This window comes from Asparagus officinalis, chromosome 2 (assembly GCF_001876935.1).
Source record: "Asparagus officinalis chromosome 2, Aspof.V1, whole genome shotgun sequence".
NCBI classification, from domain to species: Eukaryota; Viridiplantae; Streptophyta; class Magnoliopsida; order Asparagales; family Asparagaceae; genus Asparagus; species Asparagus officinalis.
Genome location: NC_033795.1, coordinates 35107882 through 35130043, shown reverse-complemented (window position 1 = coordinate 35130043; position 22162 = coordinate 35107882). Strand labels below are relative to the sequence as shown.

At 33.7% G+C, this 22162-nt stretch overlaps 1 protein-coding gene across 2 annotated transcripts; it reads right to left on the bottom strand.

Annotated features, from left to right (window-relative positions):
• LOC109830651 lies at positions 7730–10752 on the bottom strand. 2 transcript variants are annotated; one of them, XM_020397974.1, is made up of 2 exons: positions 10610–10752; positions 7730–10534 (listed from the first exon to the last, which is right to left on the bottom strand). In XM_020397974.1, the coding sequence occupies exon 2, from the start codon at positions 10421–10423 to the stop codon at positions 7931–7933; it is 2493 nt and encodes an 830-aa protein (XP_020253563.1). In that variant the 5' UTR covers positions 10424–10534; positions 10610–10752; the 3' UTR covers positions 7730–7930. The 2 variants fall into 2 exon arrangements, with proteins under 2 accessions (XP_020253563.1, XP_020253562.1); XM_020397973.1 differs by having other exon boundaries at positions 7730–10525.

The window sequence follows — 22162 nt, the reverse complement described above, 5'->3', positions numbered from 1 at the left end:
CTCTTGATCTCTTCATCCATTAGTCTATTCAGTTCTTTGTAGAAATAATTAGTAATCAATAAAATTCAAATAATGACAAATCTCATCCAAGATATCTGGTACAACATTAATATTAAGTATTTGGACAGTAATATGAATTGCAAGTGATTCCTTGTTGTAATGATCAAACATTGACAATAACTCATGTCAAATAATGAAACTATGTTTGGATCGATTCATTATTCACATGTAAACCTTATAATTGTCACACGCCATGTCAAATAATGAAACTATGTTTGGATCGATTCATTATTCACATGTAAACCTTATAATTGTCACACGTTTATCATCACAGATGTGTATGCAGTCTAAATAAATATTAACCTTCCTTTGGGCCGATTAAATATTTACACGAAAGCATACACACAAACATCTCACATTCCTCATGAACAATCTACATAAGAGAGGTTACTTTGGTAACTTCTTGTTTCAATTAAACAATTGGAGTGAGAGACAACCTTAATACCTTAGTGTCATAATATTTGAATTAAATAATTGATTAACTACCAAAATTAATTCAAATTAAACAGCTTAATCTGAATTAGAAGATTTTTTCATAGCTTAATTAGGGCACATAACTTAATTAAATAAATGAAAAGTCGAGCCTCAAGCATAGTGAACACGAAGTTCGCTTGACTTGAGAATGAACGCAATGTTCAACTTGAGAACGAGAGCGAGGTTCTACTTGAATTGAGCGCGAGGCTCACCTGAGAACTGAGCGCGAGGTTCTACTTAAATTGAGAGCGAGGCTCACCTGAGAACTAAGCGCGAGGCTCACCTGAGAACGAACGCTAGGTTCGTTTGAATTGAGCGCGAGGCTCAACCTGAGAATGTACGCGAAGTTCGTTTAAATTGAGCGCGATGCTCACCTTAGAACGAACGCGAAGTTCGTTTAAATTGAGCGCGATGCTCACCTTAGAACGAACGCGAAGTTCGTTTGAAGCTTTCAAGCCTCGCCAAAACTTGAGGTAACCACCTCCTTTATTTTCGCCACGTTTTCACGCACGAACCCCAAGGGTTTCAATCTGAAACCTCCACCACCATTACTCCTGCACCCAAAGGTCGAAATCCTAGGGTTTCCTGACGTAGCCGTCGCCGTCGGAGTCGAGAGCGAGGCCGCCAACGAAACTTTGTCGGCGAGGAGCACGGGACCGAAGACCAAACCCAAAAAAGAATCCAAAAAATTCCTCGATTTTTATTTTCAAATCCAGATCCAGAATCGAAAAAACAAAGGATGATTTCTTGAACCAGATCCCAAAAAAATCGAAGAAAAAATCCAAAAAATTAAAAACTTCACTGTTCACGGTGAATCTTTTACTGCTCATTCGAAAAATAAAAACGTTACTGTTCATCCGAGAACAGTTCTGAATCAAAACCAGAGATTTAAGATCAAAAAACCCAATTTTAAAACTTAAATCTCTAAGAATTAATCACGGGTGGCTCTGATACCACTTGTTATATCTAATAAAAACTTGAGATCTAAAACATAAAGCCATGATTAATTCAAAGAGATTAACAAGAATTAAAAAAAAGGAGCGGAAGCTTATATCTAAATCTATAGATGAAACTTTTAGATGGGTTTTGGATCTTCTAACCTTAGGGTTTCTCTTGCCAAATTTCTCTCTAGATGGGGATGAAGAGAATTAGAGAATGTAACCCTAGATTAGGGACCACAACCCCTTATTTATAGGTGTTGTACATTTGTAATTTGGCCCCTCATCAAATTACAATTACAACCTGATATCTGCACATATTGTTGTACATTTGTAATTTGGCCCCTCATCAAATTACAATTACAACCTGATATCTGCACATATAACCCCATGATTATATTTAAATACCTATTAACCCAAATTGATTGATCACTTTAGTGGGTTATCCTGAAGGATAGCAATACACACAGATTAATCATATGTGCCCACAAATAGATTTAATTAGATTTAAATCCAACAATCTCACTATCCATATCTCGCCCTTTTTCAAGATTAAAGATGATATATTTATTTTCCAATTTTCACAAGAAAATTTCCCCCAATGTAAAATGATAAACATGATGCACAAGACTTTGTTAGGGTTTTAACAACAAACGTCTAAAATCTCAAGATACCTGAAAGGGGTGAAAATTTGCAACTGCAGCAGCCAAGGGAAGTTTAGTTTGCCAAATTGGCAGGCAAGTAATACTGACCTTAAAATAGAAAAGCGTTGATCCGCAAGAAAAAACCCTAGTTGCCTGAGATCCACTTGATCCTCCCTGCACTTTTAAAGCGATGTAAGTACTTGAATAATAGTAGTAATAACATCAAAAAGAAGGGGAAACAAGTGGAAAAAAATACAGGCCAAAATAAATACCTATGCCGATGATGAAGTTGGACTCCTGTTCTCTTAAGCTCCTCCCACTTTTATAAACACCGGACGAAGAAAATAAAACATAATCCGCAAAAAACAAATTACGGTTATGTTAATTTAGGAAGGTAGTAATAATTTGTACTTAATTGAAATAATTTTATTTAGGCTTTAGAAAAATTAAACCCCACAAAGTAAGTGTTGGGATTGTGTCTTTGATTCTTTGTATAACTTCATGAGAATTAGATAGGGTTAGAGATCTATCATGATTATGAGATTGGGTCTCATCATGATTAGGAGTTTGAATCATATTCTAATTAGGAAGTTAGGTTAGAAATAAGATTTTGGTTTCTATATATTTTTTTTTCTATTGTTGGAGGAAAAACGAAGCAGATGAGATAGAGCCAATATTCTTGTAATTTAGGGTTAGCAGAGGACATAACCTGATTCAAGAATATTGTGAGAGAGATGAGAGTTTCATAGTCTTTGTTCGTGCAAAAGATTACATCATTGGGAGAGGGTTTCACAGTCTTTGTCCGTTCAAAAGATTGTAAGGAGAAGGCTTTTTAGATAATATGAGAGTTGATTATGTATATGAGGTTGAGAGATTGAGAAACGAGAAATGAGTGGTTCCTCTTATAGTTCTCCCTGATACATAGTGGATTTCTCGTATTGTTGCCCGTTGACGTAGGTTAAAGTTGGTCGACTGAACCACGTAAATCTTGGTGTTCTTTCTTCTTGATTATGGTTATTTTATATCTTATTAATTGTGGGTTGAGTTCTAAGTTGCGCAAATCGTAGTAGGTGGGGAGACTAAAATTCCCCAAATCAGAGCCATGATGATGGATCCGGGAGCGAGTTCGCATGATAGAAGACGATGTCATGCAAGATTGAAGATCAGCGTTACAATAATCAAGATGAAGAAGATAAAAAGGGAAGGAACGGCCATTGCTAGCAGGAGGATTTACCAGTGACTAATCGTCTGGAGAAGAGCGCCCGAGGGATGCGGTGTTAGACGGTGAAGTCTGCAAGCGATTGCAGTAGTGAATCGCGGTGTCGAGGAGGTGTAACCGGTCACCGATAGAGGGATTGCGTGGAGACGAATTGGCAGTGAGAGGAGCAGGAGTTGGCGGAGTTGCTTGAAAGAATTCTCGAGATGGCTTTGGTTTGGCTCTGTTCGTGAAAATCTGAGGAGACAATCACGTGATTTAATGATGAGGTGATCTTGTGTATGGAATATTTTAGTGTTTGGTGTTTTTGACTACACGTGATAGAGAAAAATATCATTCTTCACACATAAGAGAAGGAACCAGATTTTTTCATTCCCAATATTCGGTGTATGGCTTTACATGGAGTTTGGTGTTTAGTTCAATCCAATGGCTGAGATTGATTGGAGTGTAGATGGGTGAATCGATGGTGAATTTTGGCGATCTAGCAGTCGATTCCAAGGTTTTAGAGTGCTTTGACGCGATGGGAGAGTTTGATTTTTCAGATTTTTCTCAGATTGATCAGAAAGTGCTGATAAGTTTTGATAGTGGTAACGAGACAGATCTGATGGCAGATAAGGCAAATGAGTATGCGACGAATGAGACTAATATAGAGAATTAGATGTGATCCTAGCAGTAGAGTTGTCAACATATAATTATTCAGATTTTCCGCGGGAGCAGGAGTTGATTGGTTTGTAGACTCGAAGAGAATTGTGTTAGATTATGTGGAGCTTGCTAGCATGCACGACCGAGTGACACACAGGGAGATGAAGATGGTGGTATTGGACTTGTAGATAATGAACGCTCATATTCGGTCCAAGCTAAGTGATAGAGGAGATGGAGGCATTTGGGTCGTTGTGTGGAGTAGGAGAGGTGCACCAATATGATTCGAGATGAGTGATGCAGGTGGAGTACGAGGAAAGCAAGTGGTGGAAGGCTACTGCCAAGTTCAGTTCGGGAGGAGAAGCATGGTTGAATTGCTTTTAATATCGTAGGCGGCAGATCTCTTGGTATGCACAAGAGAGGTGGAGGGCGTCGCAACAAGGCAGATGAAAGTGAGGGTCATAAAGGTATCGAGTTGGGAGTGCAAGTGTTCTGATTTGAAGTGCAAAAGAAATAGAAGACTCTAGCGGGAGAGATAAAGTTTCAAGATGACGATGATATATATCAAGGGAGTTTGGGAATCAAATCCAAGATAAAGATTGTTGGGATTATGTCTTTGATTCTTTGTATTACTTCATGAGAATTAGATAGGGTTAGAGATCAATCATGATTATGAGATTGTGTCTCATCATGATTAGGAGTTTGAATCATATTCTAATTAGGAAGTTACAATAGAAATAGGATTTTGGTTTCCTATATATATTCTTCTATTGTTGGAGGAAAAACCAAGCAGATGAGAGAGAGTCAATATTCTTGTAATCTAAGGTTAGCAAAGGAAGTAATCTGATTCAAGAATATTGTTCGAGAGGAGAGGGCTTTGTAGTCTTTGTCCGTGTAAAAAATTACATTATTGGGAGAGAGTTTCGCAGTCTTTGTCTGTTCAAAAGATTGTAAGGAGAGGGCTTTGGAGATAATATGAGAGTTGATTATGTAGTTTTCCCTGATACATAGTGAATTTTTCGTATTGTTGCCCGTTGACGTAGGTCGAAGTTGGTCGACTGAACCACGTAAATCTCGGTGTTCTTTCTTCTTGATTGTGGTTATTTTATATCTTATTAATTGTGGGTTGGCTTCCAAGTTGCGCAAATCGTAGTATGCGGGGAGACTAAAATTCCCCAATAGTACAGGCACAAAAAAATCAAATTATGGTTTTATTAATTTAGGAAGACAATATATGTGGATATTAATTTGTACAAATTTTAAGTAATTTGTTAGGATTCAATTAGGCTATAAAAGAGGGGAAACTAAAGCAAAATTTAGCCAGAGGTAAATAAAAACCAATTAATTATGATAAGTAAAGTTATTTACAATATTGCCACCAACATGACGACATGATCATTAGATCCCATAAAAGTTTAACGACTTTAATTCAGGAATGTACTAAATCTTCATATCACGCACTTTTAAAAGGAATATTAATAAAAAAAATCGCTGAAACATACACTTGTCAACAAAACTAAGTAAAGCATATGAATAGGAATCTCAAACTGACATTTTATTGATATTTTCTAGTACAGAAACTTAGTTATTTGCTGCTATTTTGATGATCAGATATTGACTGGGGAATTAAAGATCTGATGCTATGAAGAATAATGTCCACTGTAAGCATTCCGTTCACTAGAGGTCTCCCAAGCAGGGGGAAAAAGATATCCGTGGATATCTCCATAGGTCATGTTAATGAGCCTGCAGCAGACACAAACAACAGAGTTTCCAACAATTTTCAGACACCACCAAAATTTACATGCATCTATGCTCTCTAATGTCTCTCATACTTCTCTTGTTCACGAACCCACTTGCCTGCTCTTCTATGTTTTATTGTTGATTCTTCTTCTATTCATTCCAAATGTCATTCTGATGCCCACCTTTGTGTGCAGAAATCATCACCATTTATCTTGCACGAATTAATGTTTGGTCAGCCATCATCATGTCCTGATATTTAAGTGCCAAGATCTTTTGTGACTAGAACAAATGAGTAACAATCTAAAATCTTAAAATTCATACAGATATGTGCTCTTGCACAGAGTCCATCATTCATATTCGTCACATGAGAGTAATAGGGTAGATCAGCTCTACACAAGAAGGGAAACTCATACAAAAACATCATTTGAAATATGAATTCAGCATCAACATTATGCACAAAATGAATAATACAGTTCAGAATGAACGCAAGATGTTATCTGCATATATAGATAATCATAGAAAGTTTTTCAAGAGACAGATACTCCTAGAAAGTCGTGTCATGGAGCTACAAAAAGAATTCTTAAAATATCACAAGGGCATAAAAAACATTAGCAGCCAAAATACACATAAATAACAACAAACTAGTCACATACACTGACAAAACTTACACATGAACAAGTGATAACTGCATAAGAATTCAGACCTGCGAAATAGCAGCACCAAATAAATGATACTGAACTGGTATCGGAAGCATTCATCAAAGAGACCATGCAATTTAGATCCAAATCTACTTTGAAAATTTCATAAAAATGGGGATGACATCAAAATCTCTAACCCTTCTTCTTTTACTTATGAAGGATTACATTCCGGATCTCTTACTTCCTTCAGCAACAGAGTTTGGAGATACAATAAGCAAAAGTTCAAAGAAGCTCTTTATGATCTTTGAATATGCCAGAATCCCTTCCTCTCTCAAAAAAGAAATAACAAGCAATGCTCTTTTGGCAGAAGAGATTAATAGACAAGGTATGTCAGTTGATCAAAACTTACCCGTATGCTAGAAACAAGAAGAAAAGAAAATTGGTTTCCTTAATTTGTTACAAATCAGAAATGGGAAGCCAATATTAACAACCAAGACTATAAATTTTAATGGAGAGAAAGAACTCGTAGGGATATTTTACAAGATATGTATAGTAACCAAGAGATCTTCTAGAGTTGGAAGATTAAAGAGTCTTCCCTCTGTGGAACATATACACGAGATACCAAAAGTTTGAGTAAAACCAAAAGTTTGAGTAAAACATATAAATTTCCAATAATTCAGAAAATTTAAGTAAGAAATAAGGAGTATCTTCAAACTAATAGAGAATATGATTTAACAAACTCCATTTGAAGAAACCAGAACCGATCGTGTTCATTAGTGAAGCTAAGAGGAACATAGACAAGTCTGATGACTCTGATCAGCACGTATAGATTTTATAGGTCAACAGTATACCGGAATTTTTCCATTAAGAAAGAAATAGATGAGATAGTTTAGAAGAAAGAACTTTTTCTTATCTAGTAGAGACAGAAGCCCATATTAACTGACAGAAATGCAATTTCTTAGAAGTATTACTAGCAAGCAATTCAATGTTGAAGTAGGATATGATTGATCGGTCCCTCTAATATGTAAATTATTAAATATAAACATATTAACTAAGTAATAAATCCAGTCTTTCACAAAATGGTGCCATCTACCTCAGTCCACCAAACAGAAAAGTAAGAAATACATGCACTGAGAGAAGTCCAACAAAAATACATTAGAATCAGATTTTCAACACATTTGAAGCAAACATGCATGTGCACAAATAACAAAAGTAAAAGATAAAAAAGAAAGCATGATGTTTCTAATAAGGAAGACAATGAAGATGAAGATATTATCAGAAGTTAGCAGATAAGAAATCAATTAATGAAAATGTATAGCGTTATAAGACATGCTTTTTTCTAACGGATAGCCCTCAAATATTACTTGTAACAACTCAAAAGAAACATAACATATGATATATAGATCACCCGCTGATATGCAAAATTTACAGATTTAAATATTTCACAACTACGGTATTAGTAATCATGCTTACAGTGATGCATTAGCAATGGCGCAAGAAAAAACTTCCATATAAGAGAAGAGAAAAATGATGCACATATCTTGAATGGTCTTGAATTGTTTTACCTCTGCCCTTGATAATTTATATTCCAGTATGACTGAACTTAATCTTAATCAGCCCTTCATAATTGCTACACTCTTTGTGTGCAATCATTTTCGCAGATGGAATACAATGTGAAAACCTAAGCAATTCTTTTCTTTTAAATATCTTATACAACCCAAAATCTTCATGTTGCTGCCTTCTGAAAATATATTCATGACCCTCTACTCTAACTAAGGCTTCGACAGTTACACCTGCTTCTTCTGTAAAATCAGTCACAATTTCTACCAGCTTGTATTGACAATTATTTCTCATATCAGAGATCGTCCACCGAGGATTCCAATGCTTGTAAATAGCCCAAACCTCCCCTTTTTGCGGAAAAACCTCATAGAAAAGGTTTTTCCCTTCACCAGATACGACTTTGTACCAAAACAATGGTATCTCTCTCGATTTCACTTCATTACATATGATTCTGTGTGAAAAGAGTGTTATGTCTTTAATACAAGTGTATTGAGATGTTTTAAATGTTCCACAAGCCACAGGAAACCTTTTTCCAATCCACTGCATCTCTTCTTCAGACATAGGATGGGGTTCTAGTAAAGTCACCTCTACCATTTCTCGTGAAATAAAATTATTTATACGAGCATAAGAATGAGGTAGTCCATCAAATTCGCTATGGAGAGCCCATATCTGACCCAATTCAAACTCCTGTTTCAGTTTAGGATCTTGAAAATCATGAAGTTTAATGTTCAAATATTTCTGCGTAACATTATGTTCAACTCCTTCGGGATTTAAACCTTCAATTCCATTTACTACTGCTGGTAACATCTCTCCGATGTTTGGTTTCTCATCATCCTCATCAACCACGACGTCTGGATATTTTGTCCAGTTTATGTTGCAAATTCTGGACTGCTGATGGATATTATCTCGGCCATCTAGACTAATACCATTCCTCTGTTTATCGACGATAAATAAGATAGCTGACCAGAATGGACAGGCTTTTGATTTTTCCAGAAGAAAAGGATCATCAAAAGAAAAGCATTCCCCGTCCTTTTTTGGAATTAGTAAAGGATCCAATACAAAAGTTCCCTTCAGAAATTCTACCCTACGACCATCAAATCTATATGATGGTATCTTGTGTGAGAACCGGCAGCATTCATTGATAGGAATCTGCATCTGACTTGAATGGCCACTCTTCTTTCTGAACAAGCCTCTGAATCCCTCCACTCTGACCAATAATGCAACCGTTATAGCTATCTCCGTTCTTCCCTCTATGACCACAATCTGATACTCAAGTGCTCCTTCGAAATTTTGAGACCTTGTTATATTTGGAGCTTTGTAGACTCCCCAAACATCTCCTTCTACTGGATATATTTTACAATATTCACTGTCTAACATGCAATAGTCTTTATATGGAAACCGAACCCGATGTGAGAGGATATAGTGTTTATCGGTTTCTGTGGGTCTTATCATAAAATTTCCGCAAGCTTCAGATTCTTTCCACTTCTTCTCATTTCCATAAATAGAACAAGGAGTAAGTTCATGCATCACTTGCTTAATCCTGGAATGAGAATTCTTAGAACGAACTGCAACATACTTGACCGGGATTCTACATTGATGATCATATGCAGCCCAAACAAAACCTTCACCCGATCGGTAACTGACCTTTTTATCAAGTAGAGCCAGGAAAAGATAATTATCATTGATCTCATCCACAAGACTACCTTCAGGGTCATCAACACAAAGTGGCAATGAAGTAGGATCGAGTTCCAAGAAATCACCAACTGACTTCTCTCCAGAAAACCGAAAATATGGTACTTGATGGGAGAAACAATCTACTGAAGAGCCTTGTGCACCAATGCAGAAAAAACTCTTACTTCCTTCAGACGCATATCTGTGAAAAAGGCTTCGATATCCTCCTTTAACCTTAACCAATGATACAACCTTCACACCATGCTCAGAGTGATAGTCTTCAAGAACCTCTACCATCTGATATTTGAGCAAACTAGGACTAGCAAATCCAAACACAGACTTGGAGCATTTTGTGATGGCCCAAACCTCACCCTTTTTCGGATATATCGTAAATTTATCAGGTCTTTTTTTGTTTCCCCATCCAACAACCTTATGCGAGAAATACGGGGGATCGAGAGGCTCAGGATCGGTGTCAACCACAAATATGCCACATGAATGAAGAATCCCACAACTCTTATACCTCTGATATGCAACTTTTCTATTGTACTTCAGATACCTAACCGAAGCCGAGCTGAAACCTCCATCTCTCTCAACTAGCACATATCGACGAGGCATTCCATAATCATCCCTAATTGCCCAAATCTCATCCTTTCTGAGGACGACAGAGGATCTGTACTTCTCAAAATCAAAAAATGATACCAAATTTTTAGTCCCATTAGAAGAAGACCCTTCACTTTCTTTAGACCTCTTAAGAGGGTTTAACCCATCAAACCCATCTCTATCAAAATCTAATCTTTTCATCTTGCTTGCTTGGTTTGTCCATGAGTTGAACAATGGTTCCATTGCAAGATCAAACCTTTTTTAAAGGGTTTATTCAGGGTTTCTAGCACAGAACAACATGATTACTGACCTTGAAGCCCACTTGATCCCAAGACCCAACTTCATCTACACCAACTTAAAAGACATCAAAATTAGATAAACAATTGACGTAATTGAAGGATCAAAAGAAGAAAATTTGAAAAAGGGTACCTTTTTCTGGTGAGATTGTGTCAGAAATGGAAAAAGATTGCATTTTCAGACTCTTCTTCAGCTCTGATCGTATTGGGAACGAGGAGGAGGAGGAAGAGGACGGAGGTAGAGGGAGAAACTTTCGACGCTTTACTCTGCTGAGTATTAAGTCTCCAAAAGTAATAAACAAACAAACGAAAATACTAAAGAACTAAATACATGGGCCTTTTGGGCTGCTATTGATCTTCCACTGTGAACAGTTGGCCCAAGACTTAGATCCTTGGGCTAATACTATTTGCACAACGTTAAAGGGGTGAATGAAGGAGGGGAAAAGGGAGATGGAAAAGTTCATCTTGTATGGATATTTATTATTATTATTATTATTATTATTATCAACTAACAAGATGGAAAGGAAGGAAGGTGACCAAGTTGATCTCAATTACCCTCCACTCTATGCGATTTGATCCCTTTAAATTGAGGGGTAATAGAGGTGAAATATTCTTGGACCATCATGATATGAATTCAGCGGTTAAGAAATGACTTTCCTCTATTCCCTTTAACTAAACACCCAACCATGGTATTATATTTTTCATTTGATTTATTTCACTTTCTATGCCCTAGGTGTCCTTCTCTTATTTCACTTTTCTTTACGCTAGCATTTTAGTTCCTGCTAAGCACGATCATTTTCCCATAATTTAATATCTATATCACACTTTGACCATTATAAAGACCTATATACCTCATCTAATACATATCATATAATCACTTTTATTTTTCATATTCTTAATTTAGTTTATTTATATATATATATATATATATATATATATATATATAAAATATATATATATATATATATATATATATATTATATATATATATATATATATATATATATATATGATAGATTAATGGGTATCCTTGTCATAGGAGGGGATTTCCTCCTATGACGTCTCTAAAATCACATGAATTGAGCGACATTATGGATGCATCCGCTCCGTTGAACTTGATCTACATATTCTAAAACCCAACACATCAAAGTCGGAATATAGGGAAAGTGAATCTAAGGTGACACCCTAGGCTCGCCACCTAAGGACGCGACCTAAAATCACGATCATTCCCTAATGTTTTTTTATGATGCTGGCTCCGTTGACTTGATCTACACGTTCTTAAACCTAAACATCATTCCCATATATATATATATATAGTATATATATATAATATATATATATATATATATATATATATATATTAATATATATATATATATTATATATATTATATATATATAATATATATATATATATTAATAACTAATTAGAGTAAGTTAACTTTCATATTTTTGTAAACAATAAAAAATATTAATTTTAATAAAATATTTTATTTCATTTATCTTATTATGCCCATCAATTTCCCGTTAGGATGTGTTACAATTTTACTATATTAAGTTGTAAGATTAGAACTTAAACATAAAAGAAAAAAAGAAAAACAGTAAAAAATAAAGAAAAAGTAAAATGCTTACCTCTTTAGCATTCAAATCAAGAGAAGAGTCCCGGTCTATACTTACAAAACAATCTCAATTCTAAAAATAGAAAAATAACAGTTAGAAATAGAATAAATGGAGATTCTCATTAGGTAGATATTCATTAATATTTGAAAATAATTTTTAGGAAAATAAAAAATTAATAGGGATGAACCTAATTAATTAAAATTGATGAGAAAAATTTCTTTGTCAGAATCTTCTATTTTAACTACAAACAAAATTGGAAAGGACTTAATCTAAGTAAACTATAAAAATAGATTTTTAAAATAAAATAAATAATAAAATCATGCCTAAATAGTTATCAAATTGAAGAACAATTTAAATATTTAATATTTTATCCACTTTATTATGCCCATGAATTTCCCGTGCTACAACTTTACTCAATTAAAATACAAGATTTTTATTTTAGCATAAAAGCTTCAAAAGAAAAATAATAACAAATAAAGAAAATGAAAATTCTTACCTACAGGTCAAATCAAGAAAAGAGCACTCAATCTGTAATTCTAAAACACCTCTTATCAGTCCTCAAAAGACAAAATAAACAAACTAGAGCACAATGAAATAATTAGAGAAAAAATAGAATAAAATAATGATAAACCTAATAAAGGGGGGAAAAAATAGAATCAAGTTGTAGTTCCGATTAGAAAAAAAACCTATAATATTTCGATTATCCTCAACAAAAGACACAACTAAATTTTCGCAATTCACTAAATTCATACAAAAAAGTAATAATATCGAAGAAAATCAATAATGAAACCCTAATTAAGTAAAATCAAGAATGAAACCCAATTAAGTAAAAACAAGAAAATCATAGAAAGTTCAACAAGTTCTTGTGATTCCAAGTGATATCTGGCCCTCGAGAATTAAAACATAGAATTTCAACTTGTGCTTGCATCATCCTATCACGAGAAACCAAATAGTGCATCAAAAAATTAAAATAGGTAAAAAACTAAAAGATAAATAAACTTTGAGGGAAAAAAATCACAAATTTGTTATCAAAATATTGTAAGATTATAGTCTAATATCAAATGTTGTAAATAAATGACGTTACATTAAAGAGTATAATATCAGATCTCATAAATAAATCTAAGTGAAAAATAAAAAACATTAAATTTTAAAATTACCTCTATGCTAAGAACATAATAGATGAGTTTTTCAGTTTACCCAAGAGAATACATAAAAAAGAATTATATAACGGATGCTTGCATAATCATCAACAATAATTGTTAAACTCCTTAGGATCTCTTATATAAAATTTCTAATTAAACAATAAAAATGACCAAACGTACCATTTCCCTCTATTTTTTTAAATTTAAATAATCTATGAAATTTGGTAACTAAAATTTAGAAGGCACATATTTGCATAAGAATATCATATGCTAATATATGGTCCTAAATTTACTCAAACCTTACCCTAATAAAGATTTGTGTGATTTTAATTAATGATTAAAAACTAATGGTTAGGACTTGCACTTATAAACATAAATAGCTGATTAAAAAGTACGCGTGCCAAAAAATTAAGATTTATTGAGATATTACTTTTCATTATTTTAATAATTAATTAAGATATATTAGTTGAAAAGATTTTTCTCTATTAGTTAATAAGATTTTTTGCATATATATATAAAGATAAACATTTAGTAAGATATTACTATTATTTAGCAAAGTTTTTTAAAATGTAAAAAAATAATGTAAGGAATCTTATCATATATTTTCAAATTTTATGAAATGTATTCCAATCTATGTTTCCTAATATGGTAGATATTATAAATATAGATGGATCTTGAATATTGGGCACTATATTATAGAAATATTTTGAATAATTGGAAGTAATCATATCATTAGATAATGTATTAAAGGTATATTTTGATTAATAGAAAATTATGAATATTATTTTATTTGGAGGATAAAATTAAATATCTCAAATATGAAAGAATAAATTCAAAATAAAAAATAAAATATGGATCAATAACGTAAAAAATAAAGAAATGAGGTATGTATTATAATATGTTGATCATATCAACCAAAAATATTCAAAGGTAACTAGACGTGCGTTGGATGAGCAAAGAAATAAAATAAAAAATAAATCCTTTTGAGCTTGCAGATGAATATAGACAAAGTCCAATAGCTTTGGCCTAGCAACGATATTCACGAAAAGAATATAACATCATATCTCATAAATAACTATAAGTGAAAAAAAAACATAAAATGACGAGGTTACCTCTATGATGCTGAGAATAAAATGGATGCTGATGAAATCTAAAAGACATTTTGTTGATATCTAAAAGATATTTTGTTGATATCTAAAAGACAAAATGTATGTTGATATCTAAAAGATATTTTGTTGATATCTAAAAGACAAAATGTATGTGGACATTACTTTGTATGTGGATTATTAATTTCATGTCCTTTTGTATTCATCTAAAAGACAAAATGTATGTGGACATTACTTTGTATGTGGATTATTAATTTCATGTCCTTTTGTATTCCATCATGTATTTATAAATTGTACGATGTATGGAAATGGAAGTGGATGAATAAAATGAGATGATCACTTTCTCCCTATCTCTTTTGCTATATTGTTATAATCAATTGGAGTCAGCTTCACTGTGTTGTCTGTTATTTGGACTTTTAAGTGATTACTTATATTGTTAAGAGGTAGCAAAAGAACCTAACCACATACAGTATATTAACCTGTTATTTGCTTGCAACAAAACTTAGGCTTTTGAGTGTAATCATGTAAACCTGGGCAATCTAGCTTTTTTATGATTCTCAATAGATGGACTATCGGTTCCATACATGTTAACTGATTAAGTACTAGTGAGCTGCAGCACTGCATACTTTTACTTTATCAACTCGTCTGTTGCAGTATCACAATCTAACTCATTCTTCGCAGTAGTCCTATTTGGGTTTTTTTTCCTTCTAAAGTGATACTGATACATAGTTAACTCTCTGTATTGATCTGGTAGAACATTTTTCTTCACTGCCTTCACATAGTGATTGCTGTCCTTGAATTGTGATCTTCCTCATAATTGAACACATTTTGGTTCTAGAGTTATTGCCTACGTGAACCCATTGAATATAAATCATATAAATCATATAAATCATATGATATGTATCTCCTCTGTCATAGACATGTGGTATTGATATAATGTTTTCCTATATAGATCATTAATTGTGTATGTTAGCTTTACAAAGAAAGTGACATTTAACCAAAAGACAAATGATTATATGCAGAAGTTCATACAGAGCATCAATCATGAAAAAGTGTCATAATATATCAATTTGATGCTTTTGCTTTAAATATTTTATTTTGCTTGAGTTTGTGATGGTCATTGATCGTCCGAGCATTTAAAATTTTGTGTGAATTTTAATATCAGACTAGTTTGCTAGAAGCAAACATTTGAAAGATAACATTTATGAAAATCTTTAAAAAAAAAGAAACTTGATGATTTTGGTGATTATGTGTGATCTTATTAAAATGTGAATATTTCTAATTTCTCATGCATTAATCTTTCTTCCCCATGATTAGTGCACTGTGAATTATTATTTATCTTTGGCCTCGAACGTTCATTTTTACTAGACACCATTGTGCTTTTTGTACGATTATATCTCTTGATTTAAGTATCTTTGCCCAGAAGGTAAACACTTTAATTTTTTTTTCTATCAATTAAGACGTGAAAAATTAATGCCTCACTGAAAAAGTATTCAATTTTCTGGGCAATCCCTGAAGGATCACTTTGATCTATGGAAACCAATAATCTTCCCTCAAGCGCAACTGGCAGACTGAATCAGAACTTTTTGGATTCAGCTCTGTACCGCATTATCTAGCAGCTGAAACTCTGTAAGCAGAACATTACAGACAATGACAAAATTTATCGAAAAATTGTTTTCCCTATTCCACGCAAATAATATTGTACTCCAGTAGCAGTACATGACCAAGAATTGCACTTAGCATTCTGAATTGATATCTGCATTAGTAGTCGTAGAAATGCACAATCAATTGATGATTAGAAATCACAATGTCAGACTAGTTGGCTTACGAGTTGTGTTTGTAGCACATGCTACAATTCAGAAAATTACTTATACGCGTGGACAAGGGGAAGGCTATGAACATAGTAGGAGATCTTATCCTGTAGCCATTTTTTGGGATTTTAAATCCTCGACTGAATACAATTCAACAAGTAACATTGTACTCTTACAATAGTACAACTAAAAATTATATTAAGCATTATGATCTAATCCTTGCATTAGTAGTTGTTAAAAACACAACCAGCTATTGTGAGAAACCATAATGCAAGTTCAGTCATAGTGCCTGAAGCACATTAATATTCATAAGCTTGGACGAGGGGAAGTAGTGGATCTTATTGAGGTAGTCAAGGTACACTATTTGGTTTTCTATATTTGGATTATATACATTTACCAGACAATTTTAATTTATCTTGATTTTGCTTTAAACTCTTGTGAACCTATGTGGTTTTTATTCATATGTGTATATTTTAGAATTTGTTTGACCTAAAATACAACATGTTGCGATAAGTTTGAGTTTAGGGACCTAAATTCTTTTAAATTCTGGCATGAGCGATTGGGTCATCTTGGGCAAAATATGATTTGTCGGATTTACTTAAATTAAATGGGGCATTCAAACCAAATCCGACCAACTGCATATCACAATTTCCCCCTTTATCTAATACGTGGTGTAGAAGCGAAACATTTCCCATCTGCGTATTCTTTATTTGCAGTCCATGTTTCTATATCACCACCATAGCGTACCTCTATGGGACCTCGGTGAAGGTACATACATTATTTATAAAACTCCGTCAATAATTTAGTACCTATGGCCCATGTTAGGGGATCAATTTATAATTTGGTACGCTGACTGCATTTTTATTGAAGATCAATTCTCGACATTAGGGGGAGATTAGTGCCCAAAATACAAAATAATATCAAGAAATTCTATTGGTGAAAAAGATCTTCAATCTTTATATCCACGTACTAGTCAAACTAAACCAGAAGTTCAAATGATAATCTGTTAAGAAAAGAGTGACTAAGCCCCATATTCATGTTGAATATATCATTGATGATTTGGTATGCCAGAAGCATATTGTGCCAGAAGCATATAAAACATGTTAGTGTAAAAGATAGAAGTCCGCGGCAAACTAAATTATATATATAGAAAGACAGTCACTCCCATAACCTCCGGAAGAGGTTCATCCTGAAGATGGAATCTCCAGTAAATTGCACGTGCACTTGATAATCACAATACTGGAGATGCGGAACGGCCAAATCCAATTGTTAAGGGAAATGACGAGGATTTGGTTGACGTAAAATAAGAATTAAAGTGGCCACGAATTTGTGAAAAAGGAGAAATATATAATAGAAATATAAAAGTTGTCGACAACATAGTTGCCTCTACAGTTGCTCTTACTATCTCCGAAAATAATCTGGATCCAGAACCTAAGTCGGTAATAGAGTGCTTGAAGCACTCGGACTAGGTGAGATAGAAAGTGGCAATTGAGGCTGAGCTGAACTCGCTAAAGTATTTTTGAACCTGTAGTTCATATATCCCTGCGTTGAGGCTGAGCTGAACTCGCTAAAGTATTTTTGAACCTGTAGTTCATATATCCCTGCAGGATATAATGAGTCTTCGTAAGAAAAATAAATGACAATTGTAAGGTGGTGAGATGTAAAGCAAGATTCATAGCTCAATAGGTTCACACAGAGACCCGACATCGATTTAGATGTAAAATATTCTCCTATTAGTGATTGTATTACGTTCCGCAAGTTAATACATATGGCAGAAACTATGAATTTATATATGCAGTATATGTACGTCATGACCACATTTTTATATGAGTCATTAGACGCTAATATTTTTATATGAAAGTCTCTGATGGACTTAAAATTCCTGAATTAAGAGAAAACGAGAATCGTAACATGTATAGCATTAAATTATAAAGGTCGTTATATGACTTGAAATAGTCGGGTAGAATGTGGTATAACTAACTGAGTAAGTTCCTCCTGAAGAGGAGATATGCAAATAATGATGTCTGCCCTTGTGTGTTTATAAAGTAATTCGAAAATGGCTTTTGTATTATATTAGTCTATATTGATGATATAAATGTTATTGGAACGCACAAGGAGCTTACAGAAGCTAGCTCATGCCTAAAGACGGAGTTTGAAATGAAAGACTTGGGAAAAACCAAGTTTTGTCTCGGCCTGCAGATCGAACATTTTCCCAGAAGGAATTTTTCTACACCAGTCAACCTATGTGAAAAAGGTTTTTGGAAAGATTTTATATGGATAAATCTCATCCACTTAGCACACCAATGGTCGCCCGGTCCCTCGAAGTGGATAAAGACCCATTTAGACCCAAAGAAGATAATGAAGAAATGTTAGGGCCAGAAGTTCCCTATCTGAGCACCATTGGAGCACTTCTTTATCTCGCAAATTGCACCAGGCCTGATATTGCATTTGCGGTGAACTTGCTAGCAAGGTATAGTGCTTATCCTACAAGGAGGCAATGGAATGTCGTTAAACATTTCCTTCGCTATCTTCAAGGTACAAAAGATCTTGGACTATTCTATAAAAGAAACCAAGATATGACATTGGTGGGCTATTAGGACGCTGGCTACATGTCTGATCCCCATAATGCCAGATCCCAGACTGGTTATGTTTTTCTCTGTGGTGGTATTGTCGTTTCTTAGAGGTCCGTTAAGCAGACCATGGTGACTACTTCTTCTAACCACTCAGAGATTATCGCTTTATATGAGACCTCACGAGAATGTGTATGATTAAGATCGTTAATACGACATATTTGTGGCTCGTGTGGCCTAGCGAAAGATGATATTACCCCCACTATCCTTTATGAGGATAATGCAGCTTGTGTTGCATAAATGAGTAGTGGATATGTAAAAGGAACCATGATAAAACATATTGCGTCAAAATTCTTTTATCCACATGAGCTCCAAAAGAATGGCGAAATCACCATCGAAAAAGTTCGCTCAAGTGACAATCTTGCAGATTTGTTCACTAAGTCTCTGCCTACATCAACTTATGAGAAATATGTTCACAATATGCATAGACTTGAAAGACTATCTTCTTCAGGGGGAGCAAATTCTTAAAGAACAATCCTGAAGATTGGGCCCTAAAAGTCTATTATCACATTTTGCCCCTTTTAGCTAAGTTTTGTCCCACTGGGTTTTTCTTAGCATAGACTCAGAAGATTGTCATCATTAGGGGGAGCGAATTTTCAATGCAATCCCAAAGATTGCGCCTTGAAGGACTATAGTTGTACTCTTTTTCCCTTTGCTAAGTTTTGTCCCACAGGGTTTTCTTAGCTAAAGGTTTTTAATGAGGCAACTAATGCAACACAAGTTTGGATCCCTAAGATCTATAGTTGTACTCTTTTTACCGTTGCTAAGTTTTGTCCCACAGGGTTTTCTTAGCTAAAGGTTTTTAATGAGGCAACTAATGTAACAAGAATGCAACTAATGTAACAAGAATCTACTAATGTCGTGTACTCTTTTCCTCGACTAGTTTTTATCCCACTGGGTTTTTCTAGCGAGGTTTTTAACGAGGCATTGACATCATGTAGTAATGTCCAAGGGGGAGTGTTGTAAATATAAATACAATGAATGTGGACATTACTAGAAAAAGTCTCTTCACCTACTTGTGACTTTTTCTAGTAATGTCCACATTCATTGTATTTATATTTACAACAGATGCATTTTTTAGATTATCCAAGAGATGATATAGTAGAAGATTAATGTAACCAATACCAACATAATCATAAATAATAATTGGTAAAATATCTAGGATTTTTTGCACAAAATTGTTAACTAAAAAAATAAAAAATTACCAAACATATCATTTCCCTTTGGTTTTAAAATTTTAAATAACCTATGAAAATTAGGAAGGTACAGATTTGCATAAGAATCACATAAGATAAAATAAAATCCCTAATTTTATTTGAAAATTACACCTTAATAAAAATTTGCTCGGTTTAGTATTAGATTAATGGTTAGGATTTGTCACGCCCCCTCTAAGTCATAACGAGACGGGACCCAAGAGGTACATAAGAATTGGGTATGACCCGACCATAATAAGGAGAGTCGGCCTGCTCAAATTTTTTTATATATTCCTATATATATGTATAATAAAAGAGTCCACAGAATATGAGAATAGCAAAAAGCTAAAGGGAACAGTAGTACATCACAATTCTAATAATAAACTGCAATACACATTAGTACATGTTCAACAACTCAAAAGTACAACAAATATAAATACAAAATTACTCCTATGATGATTGTAACAGGAGCTAATCTTATTTATCGAGGCTCGCAATCCCGTTGCCTTTGTCAGCTGTGCAATCTGTGAATGGATGCATAAATAATAATGGCGAGCCTAATGCCCAATAGTCAATCATAAAATCTTGGGTACAATGATAATCACATTTTTATTATATTTTTATACCCTCATTATCTATTTGATTTAAATAAAAATGTCTCTAATAAATATGTTTTATCTTAATTATAGGTTAATGAATAAAAGCCCAAAAGAACTCAACATCTCATCACTCAAAAAGCCCAAGAAGTCCAAGCCCATACACATAAGAGAAGATTGGCCAAAGAACAAAATGACTGAGTATCGATACCCTATTGATAGTGGTATTGATACCAAGTTTACTGTTACGAATTAAAGGCTGAAATTGATTAACTTGGGGATCATTTTTAATCCAAAGGTTGATATTTGCTGTAATACTCTATAAATAGGGTTAGAGAGTAAGGGGTTTAAGTGCAAAATATTTTGTAAAAAACTTCTTTTGAAGAGGAGTATTACTCTTAATTGAGAAGACCTTCCAAATTGTAACTTTTTATTGCAATTAATAAAGAAATATTTTTACCTTTTTTATTTTTTTCTTTTCTTCTCTTTTTTTGATTATGAAGATGAAAATCAAGATGAATGTTTGCTATCACCTTGAGGCTAGAACCCTCTTAGGATGTAAATTTTTTTTTTGTTAATAAATTTATCTTTTGCTTTCTTTTCTTGCTTAAATAGCCAAGACGCAAGAGCTCTCTTGTCTTGGGTTTATTTTCATGCATGTAGAGTAGATTTACTTTCTTGCCTTTATTTCTTGTTTTAAATTCTTGCATTAATTTTGTAGTTTAGATTTTTGTAATTTATTTTATAGTTTAGACTTTATTTTTTTATACTATTCACCTTGAGGCTAGAACCCTCTTGGGATTAGTTTTTATTTTTATTTATTTTTATTTATTTTGATTTGCCTTGAGGCTAGAACCCTCCAAAGAATTGCCCCTTTTTTAAAAGTTGTGGAACTAATACTTGTGGGAACTCAAAAAATTGCATCAAACTAGCTTGTAGATTCAATTCTAGATTCTCCATATCTCTAATTGAATCCTCTATTTTTTACTTTCTTCATTTTCCTCTTTATTCTTGATTTTTCTCTTATTTGTTCTTGATTTTATTTCCTTCATCTTTCTTTCTTCCCTTTTGTTAGTTTTGTTTATATTTATACTTTATCACATTCACTCTCAATCTCGTTTTGTTTTTATTTACATACAATCACTCTCACACTCTCTATCTCTCCACAATCACATCCACCAAATCCTAATTGTCACACACACAACAAAAGAACCAATTTTGATCATCTCCTACAAACATCTTCCTCGTGGGATCGATAACTTTTTATACTATAATTTACTGGTTGTGCACTTGCAACTTTAGAGGTATACATTTATGCCAAGTCATACAACATAAGGGGATAAAAAAATAAGCTACCAATACTCATATCATGATCATTGATCGCAATAAAATAACAGATGTCAATATGAATAATCAATCTCTTATATTCAGCATTCCAAACTTCTCTAATTATTGGATATGTCAATAATTCACAAATGACGTTGTTTATACACTCACCAGTAAGCGTCCTTACACAAATCATGTCCCTAATGGGACCCACTTTTATTCACCACCCACAAGTGAAGCTTACTTCACACAAGGGATAATCT

Excerpts from the sequence above, each read along its gene's own strand:
- LOC109830651 (XM_020397974.1), bottom strand. The coding sequence starts at position 10,423 with ATGGAACCATTGTTCAACTCATGGACAAACCAAGCAAGCAAGATGAAA.